The sequence below is a fragment of the Bombus pascuorum genome, chromosome 13 (genome assembly GCF_905332965.1).
Source record: "Bombus pascuorum chromosome 13, iyBomPasc1.1, whole genome shotgun sequence".
Taxonomy (NCBI): domain Eukaryota; kingdom Metazoa; phylum Arthropoda; class Insecta; order Hymenoptera; family Apidae; genus Bombus; species Bombus pascuorum.
In genome coordinates, this window is record NC_083500.1 from 6,794,607 (window position 1) to 6,812,743 (window position 18,137).

The 18,137-nt window shown below is 38.6% G+C and overlaps 1 protein-coding gene across 5 annotated transcripts in view; it reads right to left on the reverse strand.

Moving 5' to 3' along the window:
- LOC132913155 (ATP-sensitive inward rectifier potassium channel 12-like) overlaps positions 1-18,137 on the reverse strand; it is a 44,180-nt gene that overhangs the window by 2,246 nt on the left and 23,797 nt on the right. For all 5 annotated transcript variants that reach the window (XM_060971177.1, XM_060971178.1, XM_060971179.1 and 2 more), the window contains 3 exons: positions 16,385-16,626; positions 14,895-15,184; positions 14,103-14,358 (listed from right to left, as the gene is read on the reverse strand). In XM_060971177.1, the coding sequence (XP_060827160.1) occupies positions 14,103-14,358; positions 14,895-15,184; positions 16,385-16,626 (788 nt within the window). The remainder of the gene's footprint in view (positions 1-14,102; positions 14,359-14,894; positions 15,185-16,384; positions 16,627-18,137) is intronic.

Below are 18,137 nucleotides of genomic sequence, written 5' to 3' on the forward strand. Positions count from 1 at the left end.
GAGAGAGAGATAGAGAGAGAGAAAAAACAAGATAATGACGGAAAACGAGTATGAAAGAGTGGTGGGAAGGACGAGGTTGGCCAGATTAGACCATCGATGAGCCATTACATAATTATTATTTTGCAGATTTTGCCGATTAAGCTGCGTTGTAATCTCTGAATCATAATAAAGAGAAACACGTAACAGCACGGAACTGAATTTTCGCGGGCGATTAACGAAGAATCGTTTCGTTGGGAACTACTTCCTCCTCGTCGACGCGTTTTTTAAGCCGTCACGATTATATGTTTTTCTTTTTTTGTGTTATCGAACCGAACGATCGTAGCTTTATCGCGCAGAAAATAATATTATCAACGCGCTGTGACAAAATACGTATGTATCTCGACAGGGACGAAAAATGTCGCGGCAAACAAACGGTGAAAAATTGTAAATACTGCATAAATACCGCTTATCTGGCACGATGACATAAATTATATTCTCCCTGGTTCGTGATTCACTGAATTTCCCTGGCCAATGCGTTATTATCGCGCGCTTGTCAGCTCGTAAATGGCTTAAACCGTAAAAGTAAGAAAAAACGGTGAGTACGTTTTACGAGCTGATGATAAAACGTTCGAGCGAAAACGCAACCGTTACACCTCGCAGGAACAGCGAAAGTTTGGACCGTTATATTTGAGACGAAGAAAAAGAAAAACGGGTCGTTAGATTGTGTTTTTTTAAAAACACGAAACCAGTTTACGCGAACGGAAACGCGATTAATTACGGACGTAATTTCCTTGTTTACCTCTCGCTCGTCGTTTTCTTCCATTCGTTCGATGGTTTCTCTGAATCGATGCGTTCTATAGTCGAATTCCTCGTTGCCTTTTAAAACATATTTTGTACGAAGTTTACTCGAAACTTTGATACAAAAATATCGCAAAATTTATTTAATGAGAAAGGGGCAAGAAACGACCGTACTTTGTATATACTTTCGAGAATTTTCTCTCCGAATTTTCAAATACTCTGTAATACTTCGTTCCTTCGGGATACGTTATGTTTACGATATATTCATCGACGATAGAAACACATCTCTGCAAGGAACAAGAGTCGGTAGAGTCTACGTGAAACTTTAGCAAATCGATCTCGAATTTTAATTCTCCGACTCAAAAGTATCTTCTAAAGTAATAACAGAAAAAGAAAAGATTTCAAAGTGAACGTAAGCGAATTTCCAGATAAAACCAACATAGTCGACTCTCGTCGAGATTGACGATTAATCTCGCGAATTTTCTTTCGGGATAATAAAAATAGGAAAAGATACAAAGTATATATATATAAAGATTCTCACTAAGATTAAGACTGCTCTCATTCAAAGAGCGAACGTTTCCCCGCGTTTTGCAGCTGGAGCAGCGCACGTAAGCGCGTCGCACTCGCAACTGTTTCAGATTCCCGGCCGTTGCACGAGATTGTGCCAACGGATGCCATGGCGTTTACCTCTTATGGCGGGGATAATGCTGACACGGTGGCACATACGCGTGAACACGCGTGGCACGTGTACGAAACGCGTTGATTATTCGCGAATTGAATTTCGCCGGATGCGAAACGCAAAAACTCGCTGCGTTCACATTTTTCACCTCACCTTCCAACCGTGTCACTTTAGAATCCTATTTTTCACGGAATACGCGATACGCGATAGGATAACAATACCGAAAGTCACAAATTTCTTTTCTCTTTTAATATCTGGTTGTCTGAAAATTTCTTACTGTTTCTGACAATGGAGGTATATTCTGCATTACATTTAACAGGATCGGAGGAGTCACGAATCTTTGCCAAATATTTGAACGCTAAGTTTGAGAGGAATATCGTTTCTAGTTCGAGTAAGAAACCGAAATTGACCGATTGATGAGATTGAAAAGATTAAAAAGATTCCTTGAATATAATACAATATGACGATCGTACATGCCAGTTTCTCAATTTTTTAACATAATCTTTTCGATGAAACGTCAACGGAACAGTTGATTTAATAGAAGTCGAAAAAGATGGGTCGATAGGAAGAATTCTAAGAGGCAATCTTGTTAAAATTCCTTCCCGAAATACGTAACAGGGTATCTCGTTAACGAGGCTCTTTCGATGACACTTGTAGTTTTTCGAAAGAAAAGATTGAATGATTAATTGGGCTGTTCCGGAGTGACGTCTATTCTAAAATAAAGAGGAGCGACAATGTTATAAATATAATATTTTAAGGTTGTTCTTTGCGGCATCTTGTGGCCGTAATAAATTTATGGAAGTAACACATATACTTTTCGAGCAGATGAACACTGGACATTTTGTATTGACAAATTCCAATTTTTCTATCTTTGACAGTTTCGTTAACAATCTGATAATTAGAAATTCCAAGGTAAACTTTGAAAAGAGATTGCTTCTACCAAGCGATCGAATTGACCTTTTAAAAAATGGTGAAACTGTCATTGAAAATCCTCCGGCCACTCGACTCAAGTTCCAGCAGATGTACATTAGCCTTCGATTATTGAATTGCCATCATTGAATTTGAATTTCTTATAACGATCAACTTCTTCCACCTTCTGCAACGTTAACAATATCTTTCGTGAAAAGGCTCGTTCGTGAAACGTGCAATTTAAAAGTCATCCAAGCCAGTCTCGAGTCGTTTGTTAACGAACAACTGAACCATCCCATCGAGGAATCTGCCGTTTTACCTGTTTTTAATGATCGCGTCGATCCTTCCAGTTTGACGACGAAAAGCAAAAAAAAAAAAAAAAAAAAAAAAAAAAAAATAAAAGAAAGAAAAAAAAAGGGTATTTATCGACAAATATCACGAATCTGTTGATGGCGAGGGTTAAATAATTGCGGTGGGGTTTAATCGCGTGCGTGATCGTCGCCACGGGAGCAGAAGAGGGACGTTTCCGGTAGGGAGAGTGCAGAAACTTGCGCACGTAAGCATTCGAACCGCGATGATTAGGTTTGGTCGGTCGTTACGATGCGATTCTTGCGGTTGAATTCGCACGATCGGCAGATCTGCGCCAACAGATGATCCGTATCCGTCTTACCGAATAATTGGGTAATCGTGTTACACACTGGGCTTGTCATTGCAGAAATTTGCTGTTTAACAGACGTTCAAATTTCCGTCGTGGCAAACGTGTGCTTCCAGCAGAATTTACGAGTTCTAACGGTGAACGATGCGTGTAAGCGGTAGATAGCGCGAAATAATGACAAATTATTTCTTTAGCGGGCAAGAATAATGAATTATATTATTAACGTTTTGTTTTATTAGCATCTAACGCACGAGATGTTTGAATTTAGCGTATGAATTTTCTATGAATTTTCTATAAATTCTTTCCCTTTGTGGATCATTTTCTGCGTTCTGTTCTCAGATTCTGAATTTCTTCTCTTTAATTAAATTTAATTTTTTTACTTGCACGTACAAAATCTCTTGTTATGTTACAACCTAAAAATAGCTTCTAGCGCTATCGCGAAACAGAAATATCGTAAAATAGAAGTAAAATTGTAAACGTTAAGTTTACACCAATGTTTCGTGCGATACCGAAAATTTGTATTTATGAATTTGCATAGAGCTTACGCTGTCAACTTGATTAAATTTGCTCGTATTAGTAGTTTCTTTTTTGGGACAAATTGGTAGTCTTGAAATTGCATTCTTGAATTCGAAGGAACAAGAAATATATTTTGAGCTGAAGTAAAAGGTAAAAGATCCAGCTTAATTTCTATATAATTGACGAAGAAGAAGAAATTGACATCTTGAGAAATATTTTTATTAATATACCCTATGTGTTAGTATATTTGATTGCACTATACGTGTATGCTAAATATATCTATATCATAAATATCATATACCATATATACCATATATGATATATCTGATTCCACGTGTATCGTAAAAGCAATTAATAAAAAGCGTGGAATTTTCTGTTCGAGAACTTGAAAACCGTTAGTACAACAAATCGTTAATTAAATGGATGTCAAGTTTGGAATCGAAGTTTTTCAATTTTGGAGTATTTAAGAATGAATCTAAAGATTTTAAAATTTAAATTATTCAATCACTCGGATAATTAATTCGCGCGTTTCGAAAGAGAAAACGATAGAAGCGCCTTGGCCGTTGTACTTTTTCCTCATAGGAGAAGTCCAAACGACTTTTTTATCGACCGATTTTATTGACACTTTTGTTACACGTTGATTCCCATTGAAGCTGAATACAAATGTCAACGTAGCAACATGTATCCTATTGAAGAAACCACTCATTCACCTGCGTTATATACAGTTACGTTCATTGTCATTCGAACTACGGAGAATAAAGAAGCCGGCGATGTTTATCGATGATATCTCGAATAAAATAGAAAGGAGGCTGTTCTACTTTTTGCGTCAACGTGTACCAAAATTAAACAACCTTGAGAAAATCTCTGTTATCTCCTGTCACAGTAACGCGGTGTCGCAAATTTCTTCATACAAACGAATCAGACTTGTGGAACATTCAAAATCGACAAACTCGTAGAAACAGCTGTCGAGTAGCAGCTTCGAAACTAATACAACGCGCTCTGTCTATTCGGCTTCGAATGATAAACATTATTGTTAAGATGAACGGAAAACGGCTGACATGAGGAACAAGATCGAGATTCGAAATAATTACGAAACTACGTAGAAATTGCACAATGGAAAAGATTTCTTGGAAAAAACTCATCGTGTTTTAGAAGATCGAAGCTTTCGTGACCACCGGCATCGTGCACGACAGCAGGTTTGATTTCGTGTCGAGTAGGAAGGAGGTTGACACGCGATCGGATGTCGGAAAATTCGCGTACTGCCGGCCATTAATTATCGATCATCTGACCGGCCGTTTCGTTGTCTTTCCGCCGTAGATCACGTGAACGAAACGATCGTCGTGCCGATCAATTAACGCATTCCCTCACGTCATCGACGTTTACCTTTCAAACGAACCAGTGATGCCAACAGCAGCCACAAAAATCCATCCGATTTTCGTCTTATTCCACTTGCCTCGACCTGCGGATTTGTCGCCAGGCTTAGTCGATTACTTCACGAAATTTAAATCGAAAAGGGAGAAAACAGGCGCGAAATTTCCACTCACAACGTTGAAATTCAAGTTCGAGTCATCGACACGGTTGGCCACGTGATCTTCGCCGCTTCACAGATGTCGTTCGATCGACTGCGTCACTTTTTGAATTACGAATTTCCCGCCACTGCAACGACGCGCCGTTTCGCGATACCCGAACGGTTTTGCGGCGACTTTTCGCGCACGGATCGTCGAGATTTTTCTGCTCGACGATCGAAAAGACCGGAGTGCGGCGAGGTCGACGTTGAAACCTGGTGAAACTGCGATCGCGTTGCCAACGAGCGTACCGAGCAGCGAGCTTGCCCAGTGACGTCAACGCACCTTCCTCGTCCGCCTTTATCCCTTCCATTTTCTCTCTTACCTAGCCTTTTCCTCCTACTTCTCAACGAGATCGAGGATCGTCGATCAGCATTGAGTCACGTACACATTCGCAACGACGTCTTGCCTGACGACCTATGGCGTTGTCTCGTCTTCTTGTGTAGCGAGCCTTTATCTTCCTTTCTGCTTGTCGCGGTTTTTTCTTTCATAAATTAGGGTTATTTCGTATTGCGAATATTGGAAGGTTTATCGTCTATCGTTTGGCAAATGAAGTAATTTTTGTTTAATTTCAACTTTAATCGAGTATCGCAGCTCTCTTGCTCTGTAATTTACTGTAATATTAGTGAATCGTGTGTGTGTGGTAAGTAACATGTTCTAGGTTACAGAATTCTGTATAATTGTATAACTCTACGTGGAATAGCATAATTATGCAGCTTGTAACCTGTAAATCCGTTTGGAAAATTTTCTTTCTCTTACTAGCAAAATAATCGTAAGTAAGTTTCAACGACTTCCAAAGTTTCTCATTCGCTAATAATATTATAGCTGAATCGTGCAAAAGGGCTGAAATATTCGTTTATTAAATATTAGTAGGAATAATATTTGCATCACTAATTTCCCTCGTCCATCGATCTAAATCTTTCTCTTATCTATTAATGAAAAATTATTCAAATTTCTTATTTCGTCTTTTCTTAGAAACCTACCGTTTGTATGACTCGCGTATAAATCAGTTTATGCTTATTCGTTAGTTTATCGTTGAATCATTCGGAGATAAAGTACCGTAATTTCTGAAATAAAGCAACAACAATTACTTGAAAGAATTCTCATAATATGATTGATCGAATCGTCAATTTACAATTGCTATTGTCTCACTGAAATTCGATCGGAAGTTTCCAACAAAAATAGCGTTAAGTTAATCTAAATTTCACAAAATCTGCGCTCGATCAACGTCACCAATGGCTGAAGCAGAGTTATCGATTCATTAGTCAGACTTGATTCATAAGCCTTGAAGAATTTATGAGAATTCATAGAAGCAGTATGTCGGAGATGCTACGCATATTTGATGAGATTTAAACACGCGAACCATGAATGTTGATTTTGGCATTGGGTTTTTTGGCTATACTAATCGAGTAGTTCTCAATTACTCTGTTGCTCAAGGTATAGAAAGTCGTCACAACTGTTAGACGTCTTCTCTTTCGCTTGAAATTGTTTTCTTAGGTCTCGTTTAAATCAACCAATCTATCCGAATTCAAGCAATTAAGGACGAAGCCGATGATCCATCGGAAACTTCTAAATAAATACTTCCCCGAAATTAACCTTTTCTCAAGTTCAGGAAATCGTAGAATCTACTAAGCAGGTAGAAAGAAAAAAAAATAGGAATTTTTTAAATATTTATAGTGGCGATGTACGAAAACATAATTCAACGAGGCAAATCTATCGAAGAAAAGATTTGGGTTGAGACGTGTCAACGGAACGTTGATTCTCAGTGGGCTAAATAAAGCAACGAGACAATATCGTTCAGTGAATCAACAATTTGCAATGATGATTGGCCCACTAAAATTCGATCGTGTAGGCTGGTTTTCAACAATGCTTCCAATCTATTATTTCATTCGCATAACGCTGCTCGTTAGATAATTTTTCGTTGATCGCGAGATCGTTTCTCGAGCAGAGCACGTGCGTTCACGGTGCATCGGCTTGTGTGCACACCGTACACGCTAATGTGCACTAACATGGGCCAGTGTGTACACTGGTATCCTCTAATGGGGGACACACTTCGCCGTGATAATAACCAATTACGTCAACGAGGCCGGAGGGCACGACCGTGACGTTTCGATGAGTGCCGTCAGTACTTTGACAAGCAACCATCATCATCTGGCCTGATCCGTCCAAATCTTCCTTCTATGGGCCATCAATTTTCTACCATAACAGATACTCGATTCTATGCAACCAAGGTCATTGATATTTTAAACTTTCATCAATGTTAGAATTATCGTACAAGTGGAAGTTACCAGTCTGTTACCAGTTACCACGGATTCGCAACGTTGTTTATGGACTTGAACGACTCTTTCTAATTTTTCATGGAAGATTTCTATATTTGCAACAGCGCATTTTTGTGCAATCGATCGTTTCAGGTTCTTTGCTTTAAATCGAACGTATACTCGTTGAAATTTTTAATTGAATGCGTAGAGATACAAGGGTATGATATTGCATAGTCAATGAACGAGAAATATCGTCGTCCGTATTTAAGAATATTCAGAATTTTCAGCATTTGTCAAATAAATCGTATCGAAGATGTTTGAAATAATTCGTAAAATTGAAAATCAAAGAGTCGGAATTCCATTAATTAAGAGAGGAAAGAATAAATCAAGTTGGGATATACACAGAATATGTTTGAAGTAATTTGCAGAAATTTGAGAAATTTGAATCATTTGCATACTCGCCTCCGTGCATGATTCACGCCTTAACGAATTTCCTGGACAGCTGATTCACTATTGAATGAAATCCACGTGAGAGCCGGTAATTAATGATAACCGTAACGTCATTCATTCGTACGTATGTATGTTTTCATGGAAGATTCGTAACTTTTCTCGTAAATTCCACGAGAAAAAGCGTGCAGTACGCGCATTGCTATCGAAATGCACGAGCTGAATCGGTTTCAAAAGTGTGACGACCTTCGAGTACGGCTATCTTAGTCACGATTGCTGCGAAAACGAGGCAAACGAGCGCGTAATAAAACTCTTTTTCAAGTAATCATTCTTTTTCTCGCCCTCCAACATTGACAATGATTTTATCGCGAGAAAGTATCCGTGTCTTCGTCGTGGCTCGTCGAGGTTATCATTTCTCACTTTGTGACACTCATCCTCGCCTTTTATTGCTGCGTCGTGATACTAAAACGTCTCGTGATACTCCTCCGCTTTGGTTCTTTGACCTTTTGTTCGCGAAAATTTACGATCGAATTCGCGATGTATTCTTCAGTTTTTGAACTACGAATCGTGTAATTGTAAATTTTAAAAACTGTAAATTTTACTTTAACTAACCCTTATTTACTTCTTTTCTTGTTTAAAATTAAATTCGAAAAATGTACCCTTCGGTTGCATTGAAGAATTTCCTTTACGATAAATACCGCGAATCCGTCAATTACTTCTCCGTTACGTGCGTACTCCTCTGTTCTTCTGAAATAAAATCTGCAAGCAGATCCCTCCTGTACGATTGAATTCAGTATTATCGATAGAATTTTATCACGAGTTAGAAATGATCAGTATCGATAGAGTTTCTTTGATAATTTTAACGACAATACAATTTTAATAATTTTGCAAATTACGAAAGATGAGTTTACGATCTGCAACTTGTCGCTTGTCTATTTCCTAACATCATAAATAAATAAATACAATAATAAATATTATTAGCAGAAAATTATCGCGCAAGAGGGCTCACAGACACGAAGAAATCTACACGTAATTTTACAGCACTAAAAATTCCCAATTAGATCTTTTAATTAAACTTGTTCCATGATCTAGAAAGTAGCCGTGGCGTCAATGACCACAATAACCGAGGTTTACCAGGTGTAATTGCTATTGTCACGTTTTGCAATCGCGTTATCGCGAATCTCTCAGTTTCTTATTCAAAACAGGCATTGTCTGGGCGACAATGAGCAGCGCCTAGAATGACAGCACGAAGCACGAGAATAGAGAAACGGCGAAGCGTATTACCTTGCAACGCGAATTGCGACATCCTTCTCTGGGACTGTCCTCGGTCTGATATACCGATTATGCGTTTGCACTAGGTTGCGAACACCGATTTGCATGTTTCTATTCACACCTCCAATTGTAATCGAGCTAGCTCTTCCTTCAATTAACACCGATCACGATCTTCCATCTGTCATGTGGTTTAAAGTCGTATTATCTTCAAGCAACTAATTACTAAGTTTAAGTTAAGTTATCTTCGAGTGGTTAATTATTCGGCTGATATCTTTTTTGTGAAATGTAAGCTGAGCGGGATATCCGTCGATCAAATACGTAAAGTGGAATATCGCTATGGTCGTTTATCATACATGTTAAAGAAGAATAAATTTTGCAGGGATCATGCTCGTATATTGAATATTAAAAAAGTTATGAAATGTTATGAAAGTATCAAACTTGTGTTAATTATTGTCACGTATAATTAAGATACTCGTGCGTTTCTTCTTTTTACGTGTGTTTGAATTCGAAGATAGCGACGTGGAAATTGTTGAAAATATCTTTGCATTCGTGTGAGATTACAGACCTCTGTTCTACCTGGACAGTGTTTCAATACGTGAATAATTATTTCAACCAGTTAGCTGTCTTCGACGAGTATGCTCGTCATGCGTAAAAAGTATTTACGATTTGCTGTTCGAATTGCAATGTTGGTGAAAACCAAAATATATTCGTAAATTTTAAGCTGTTTTGAATATTTGCACGGCAGGACGATATAAAACGAACAAATGGAAAGATGTAAATAATTATTACGAAAGAAGTGTGTATAGTGCGAACAATGCGACACATTTTAGGTACACACTTTTCAAACAGGTCGCGATAGCTGACTGGTTAAAAGAAATCAGACCAAATTGAAATTTCATGCTAGGGTGACTATGAGACAGATCTGCGATATAAAATATATTCAAAGCGGAAGATACAAAGGCGAATTATTATTTTGCGTGGGCAATGTGACTCATCTACTTTCGATCTCTCATTTATTCAAGACACAAAGAAGGCATACAATTCGAAAGTTTTCCATTTCCGGAATTTCATATCCTACTACCTATAGGAAATTACGATTTCATAGAAAAACCTATCGAAACTAGAAAATAGAATATCAGGAAATATATTCGAAGCAAAACATATAAAAATTTCATCTAAACAGCGTGACTCGTTCGTGATTTCCGATTTCTAGATTTTTGTGCAAGGGTGTTTCGAAACTGTCGTTTCCCGAATTTCCTACTCTGCTTGAACGACACAAAAATGTACATTTCACGGTAGAAGAATGTGCGAAGAGCGACCGTATGTGGAAAGCAACGTATTTTCAGTATAAAGTATACGAAGATAAGTAGTCGTTTTATTCGAGCAACGTGACTCGTCCACTTTCGATCTCAGTTGCCTCGAGACACAGAAGAGTACATAGCTTGGAAGCATCGCGAGCTTGCGAGGCAGGTGAAATGTGTCTGGAGAACAAGGACACATGGCGATGTACTTGCACGAAGCTACGTGCTCGAGGAACTTGATAGCTGGTTTAGCGTGTTTCGCGTGGTGTCATGGCACGTATGTGTGGAAACTTGGCATAAGAAGTAGGGGCGAGGAGGGAAGAGGTTAGGCCGAGATTAAACAATTGACTGGCGTGATAACGAGGGCACTTCCCGCCACTAAACTCATCCTGTCGTGTCGTGTCGTCTAACCTACGTGGCTCTCTGGATCCACTTAATCCTCTGCTCATCCAACTGCCCTTCAGGCCATCGCGTGTTGCATCATAACGTGGAAATGCCTCCTCGTACACCTCGCTACGAATTACCTTCGTTCCAAGCGTCGTGGAAATGTAGCTGAACAGCTTCTTGCACGCGACAATCTGGCTGTTGCTAATGCTTTGTATTTTATTAGACGTGCCTCGATTAATTCGGCGTCATCGCGTTGAATTTTAACCAGTTAGCTGTTTTCGACGAGTTTCGAGTGCGCAAGAAATAGTTACAATTTACTGTTTAAATTGTAATTTAATAATTGCATTAAATTGCAGTAATATAATTAACAAATAAAACAGTCGTTTCTTCGTAACTTAATTCTTGAGAAGACTTATTAGATATCCTACTCTTATTGATTTTCAATTAAAGAAAAATGATACTGAAGCCAAGGAAACGAGAGATTTTGAAATGGTAATTTGGGTGTTTTCAATTAAGAACGCCCGGGGAAACCATACAAATTTAGGGACGCAGAATTTGAGCGATTGTTAAGTGAAAGCTGTATCAGATTCGAAATGCCGAAATAGTTTACATACGTAATTTAGGTTCGATGATCCTTATCGAACAAGTGAAACTTAAACTATAGTTGTAGTTTGTCTTGGCTGAATTTTTGTTGGACACTTGTACCACAGGGTTTCCTATTTTATTATTTCGATAAACGTGTTACGCGTGTACAGGACGCGAAAGTTTGAAATTAGTTTCTCTACAGATTCGTTTTATGCGAAACAGATAACAAAGCCGGTGTCAGCTGATTCAGAGATACGATCAGTAAATGTCGATTAAATTTCACAGCGAACAATAGGAACGACAGTCTCCGTAAAAAGGTCAGACAGTGTCTGGCCTTTAAAAAATCATTCAGTGATCGCGGTTAAATTCCACTGACTTACTTCGTACGATATCCTTCCGAATGATCAAAGGGCTCGTACAAATTCGTTCTTTTTCTCCAGAAAAAAGCGAAAGAATAATCTCTAATTTTCACAATGATCTTCTAAATTGCATCTTTCCTTCCAATAAAATATCATCATATCACGCAATTAAATATCACAAATGCGAAACACGACAACTCACTTTTCCTGTCTTTTAAATTTCCAAACTCAATGAAAGCAAAATTGGACTCATCTTTTCAAACGATTGTAAATTTCATGTGTACATCACTTTTCGTATTATTTGATACACCGAGTCATACACTTCTGGCTACTACTACATCAAAGTTGAAAAATTTGGTAATTCGATTCTTATTATAGCCGTATTACTATACCGTATGTTGTTACGGGGGACAAAGTTTCTGGCGAATTACGATCAGTGCGCGACTCGTTGATGCGAACGTGTACCAGAGAGATAAGGTTAAACGAGCCCGGAAATCGTCAGTTAAGTGACACGGTAGAACGATCTTAATGGCGATAAGGTAAAAGAAATTGTCCCTTTCATTCAATTTAATCCCGCGATTCTCATCGAGAGAACAGCACCGTGCGTCCGAATGAATCGGATGCTTTGCATTCCAAAACAAGTCCACGAGCAGCCTCGCGATTTCTTCCCTTCTGCGTGATATCGTAACGTAAACCTCCGAATATTCTTTTAAACAGCAGATATCGGCAGGCGATACCGAAGAAAAAGAAGAATAAGAAGCCTTCTACAGCTTTGCGTGTGAATTTCGCATTCGTTGTAACCGAATCGAAGAAGACGAGTTAACTCGTCGCTCGGATTTCCCAATCTCTTACGTATTAACGTTTTTACCGTTCGATGAAAATGAGCCAACCAACTCAGGTCTGTCGTCGCTTGTCCACGAGTCGTTCGTGTCCTCGTGATGCGACCCATCGATAGCTTAATTCGCGTCGATGAGGATGACCGGTTAAAATGGAGAGCGAAGACGATGGAACAAGAGAAACGATAAGCGTAAAGAAGCGAAAAAGAGAAAGCGAAAGACGGAGTTCGTACTACTTCGATCGTTGGAATCGTGCAGGATGCTGGCCAGTTAGTCGAACTTAAACGGCGCGTATGTATGAAAACTACGCGGCATGACGTCTTTATGTCCCAGTTAGAACAATTTAGAGGCCCAGTTGTACGGCGAAGGCAAGTTGTTTTAAGAGGGCACGATCGTTGCAAATCGCCCGCCGAGTAATTGATCCTCCTCCGAGGCAATTTAGCCTCTAGAAATCTAAAGCTTCTAGCTCGTTTTGGTCCCGTGGTTCATCGATAGCGGAACGGAAATCCAGTCAATTAGAAGATGTCCGAGATTTTCTGCTCTTTTTACTTCCCCCTGGGCCTGCTGACGTAAATGCTACGTGTGTGCATAGAATGGTTAACGAACGAGGGGGGTCGTTGATGATTTAATACAATCTCGTTTCAGGTCGTTCAAGGGGGTACTCTAATTTCGAATTTTCAAGAAAACCATCTCTTTTCGCCTGTTTTACGAAGATGTAGGTTCTTGAAATTACACCTGCAAAAGCATTTTTGCGAATTCGTAAAATCAATTCTTTCGCAGATTCAAGAAAGACGGCGCGCAACAATTCGAAACGATATTTTCAGTTCCAGCAACCATCGTCGAATGATTATTTCTTATCTTTCGTGCCGCGAGATACGAAAGAAGTCGACAAAATCTGACTGTGTAATTTCAGAATGTCACTGTTTTTTTTTTTTTTAAATTCTTCTTTTTTAAATATTTCTTTCGCAGTTTAGTTCATATCCTAATTACATTTATAATATTTGAAAGATTTTGGTATTTTCGATTCATATAAGCGAAACGTACGAGAGTCTGTATAATTCAGCTATATTCATTTGAAGAAAATTCTTTATCAATATATACGAGGAAGCTAATATCAAACCTCTTGCGGTTCTTCTAGAAAAGAAATCCTCTAGACTAAAATAAGTCTTCTCATAAGTCTTCTACTTGACTCCTTAACCCCTTAACGCACAGATTGTTCCTTTATTTATTAATGGAAATTTATTACAATATAGTGGAAAACAAGCGAGAATGCAATTATATACATAACATGTTTCTTTATGACATATATGGATATCTTTAATAATTCATATAAATTATCGTATAAATTAAATATATAAGATACTATAGTTTGAATGCATAAAATAATCGCTCAAACTAGAACCAATATGGATATCTTTATTTATAAGATACTATAGTTTTTCAATCCACATCGATGCCAAAAACAATTAATTCAGTAAAAGCCAATCTATCTTCAGATACACATATCACGTTAAATACGTGCGTTAAGTGGTTAACGATGGTCCACGTTTGCTCACCTACACTTGTTCCTGATAGAAAACAGCGTGCCTAGGAAGATGATTCGTTTTCGATGAATCGCCCTCCAACGCGTTCCGAGCGGGAAACTCCTTCATAGGCTCCATATCTATCACGTGTTGTTCGACGTCGCCTAAGATGAAGCTGGTCTTTTTCTGCGGGCCCTTGTGATTCTCTCCCAGGCTGGACCTCGAGGAGGTGAGAGGATGAGGCGAAGGTTCGCGATACGCTTCCGAGGATTCCGCGAACTTGGTATGTCTGAATGGATGAAACACAGATTAGCATCGTTTCTGTAATTAAACGCGGTCTTTGGATTTTCATTGAACATTCGAACAGAAGGAAATGGAAGGCCAGATTCTAAGATTTCTAAGAATTCCCGATGATTTATCGTTGTGCCACGCTTTTGGTTTCTCTCGAGATGATCGCGTTGTCAGCAGATCGCGGATTTTTATGTATTTCTAAGAAAATCTCAAAGCTAAAAATCTTGAAATTTTAAAATAGAAAAATCGCACAGGATGCAACATTTTATGAGAAAATATATAAAAATATCCAAAGCGTAGAGATTTCCATGTATACCTGGTAGGCGAAGCTATTTTCTATCTAAGAAGAAGACTACGTTTCGGTTCTATCCTTCTAATATTATTTTGTAAAATACAAATTTGCATAAAAATCCGCTGTCACGTGTGTCACATTTTGCGTCAATGTCGTAGGTTCTGAAACGTTGACGCAAAAGTTGTAACTCGTAACGTTGTTGCCTCTGGAGAAACATCGAAAGAAGAGACAGATTTGGATACCTGGGATCTAAATGCTGTCGCGATGGTGATTTCGATAGGGAGCTGGTAATTGGAACTTGATCCATCGTCGTCCTAGAACTGGATCTCTTTATCGTGTCTCTCGACTCGCTTTTCCTAGAGTCTAAGGTACACTTGGACGGTTCTCTGTGTATTCTTCTGTCTTCCTTACTCGGTGCCCGATTTTTCCTTAAGGTCGCGTTTATGTCTTCCAATACACGATCATAATCCTCTTGGTTTCTTAATTCCTCGTGGGAATAATGATTTAAAACGTGCGGATCACTGTCCAGGAACTAGACACAGAATGAAAATATTTGCATTTCTATTAGTATATCATAACTATTATCAGACTGCAGATTTTTTTGTATTTATAGGAAACGTGAAAGCGTGAAATCGATACGAGGAAATATATAAAATGTTCAAAGTACAGTGATTTTCATGATACATTTTATGATACTACCAATGTTCTACTTTCTTAATTATATTTCAAGGAACGTGAATTTGTATGAAAATCCGCAGTCTATCTATTATAGGTATCCAGTATATCTATACAATAACATTTTTCTAATAATTTTATTTTTAAATCATTTTCAAGTACCATAGACTGTACGTATGTACATGTCGAGAAATGAAGCTACTTGTATCTTCCTTGGATTTAGATGAAATCTAACCCTCGTAACAATATTTTGAAGAAACTACGTGCAGTTGAAGCTTTATTTAATCCTGCTACAGTCTTCGGTTCGCTTTTGTCCTCACTTGTTCCTTCAGAACTCTACTATTTCTTAAAAATATTGAGCAAGATTTTCTCGAATATAACCTTGAGAATATATTAGAATCTTAGTGTCCCTGTTCAAGTGACATTTTAGAAATAAAAATAGTTACGTATAACACAGATATTAAGACACGCTTTAACGACGCAGATCAATCATCAAAGTGAGATACTTGGAAATACAAAATAACGCTGTCATAGTTTTATTCTTACCCAAAATTATAACGATTGGCCGATAATAGTTTCTTTCGAATATGTTGGACGTATCAACATTGAACGCTTATATTCCATATCCGTAGAAAATTTAAGAATTTACTTTAATTTATCAATTTAATTTAACGCGTTAATAAGAAATTATATTACACAGAAAAACAGATTTCACAGATTTATCAAAGAAAAAAAAGGGCCAGGTTCTACACACGATTTTAAAACAGAAAAGTGCAAAAAGTTTACAAAAGCCACTATTACCTATAGCTTGTCGTAAATAAATAACTTCGATAGAATGTACTGGCTTTTTCGACATAACGATATATTATACTACTGCGTTTCCTTGATTCTCCAAGTATAGTTAGAAAATAAAATCAGAGAAGCTGATTTCACACGTAAGAATCACTTTTATCTCTAAGATCTTAAACGTGTACTTGAAGTGGAGAACCGCAGCAGGATTAAAGAGACGACGTTCGTGTTCTAATAAAAAGAAAAATAGTAGCTACATGTTTAGTACCTCGTTGTGCGTGTAAAATATGGACTGCTTCAAGTCAGTTTGCGCGCTTTGCATGCTCTCGCGTCTAAGAGAACCGTCAGGGCCGGTGATCATAACTGGAATCGGAGTGAGCGTCATCGGCACGTTCATGTGCAATCCGCCTGTTGACGACGCTAAGCTGGAACCGGATCCGGTGGTCAAAGAACTGCTCGACGCATCGCGATAATGAGCGAATCCAATGTTGCTCGCACGTTCTGAAATACCTAATGATGCATAGAAATTCAAAATTAATTTCAGAAAAAGAATTCCATTTTACATACGGCATAGCAGGACCGTTTGGTTCATCGAGAGTCAGTCGAGTCTCGCTGAAGCCAGTTTATTTAACGACCACCTTTGCGAGAAAAACATTCGCAAGTTTGTAGTAAATACTCTTTTAAGATAAGAATTTCGAATATTTCACAGGCTATATAGTCCCGTTTGTGGATAGCAAGTTTTTCTGTAATTTTCTTCCTCTTTTCTGTTTTCTTACTTTTTTTGGTAGAAACGCTCGGCAAATGGTCAGCTTTCGCGTTCAAAGTTTTCTATTCTTTCTAGTTAGTTGTTCGTTGGCCGTTATTCAGATTCATCGTGCCCAGCGAATTTACGAAATACAATTACAACGTGCATCGATTTTTGTCTTATTCGAAAAGCGTTTTCCCTTCGAATAAAAGCCAAGAGTTCGCGGAACCAGCGCGCTACCGCGTTATTGTATTTGCTCGAGCATAGTGCGCCAGCTTTGTCTTTTTTCCAATTTGCTCGCTTTTGTATCGGTAGAATCGAACGAACGTTTTCCTTGACTGTAACGACACATGAGGAAACGTTGAAGCAAACTAGACGGCAAGGAGTTCGCTCTACGGAGATATGACGTGTCGTTGTTGAGTACGTTGACGAGAAAAACTGTAAATTTAAATAATTCGGTATAATTCGGTAAAACTGTAAATTTAAAAGAAGAAAGAAAAAGAGAGAGTGGAAGAGACGCCAGTGATTCTTCAGAAGCGTTCAGAGTAAATCAGTTAAATCGTTACACGTAGATTTGATAAATTGTACGAAGCGAAAGGTGGATTTCCAAGAAAGTACACGCATTGTTATGGCGACACGAGCGAACACGCGAAACAATGACGAGAAGCTCGTTTGCGACGCAGATAGAAAACTTCGAAACGATCCGCGAGAAACTGTACGATACGAATGAGCAGCTTTCCGACGTCGCGATGATGTGAAATCATTGCTGAGCATTCTTTGTCCTCGAAATTCCTCAAACTTCTCTATAGCGTGGGAGTTTAGCAGGGAAGAAGAGAACAGCACAAGGAAATTAATTGCGGAATTCATTCGCACGGATGATTGTTGGAAGTTGAAGAAGAGGCCATTTCGTCGCTTGCACCGCGTGTTGGAAATCACCGAGTGAAACCTGGAAATAAGAGAAAGAAGTGGAGAACTCGAGGAGGGTCGAACCACTTAAAAGAGAAAAAGTAGTTGCAATTACAGTCACGAGACGTGCCATCGGTACGACAAGTGCAAAAAGCGAATCCTTGACGGAGAGTACAAAAATAGAAAAACGGATAATGCGTCCTAAACGGTACACGTGTGCGACGTCAGTGCATTTTTCTCGGAAACAACGGACGTTGATGATTCTGTGTGATTGGCGAGTATGCGTATGACTTATAATCACGAACGTTTCCGTGAACCTGAGCCACCGAAGATGGCATGTTTTCCTCAGATAGCTAGTGATATATTACTC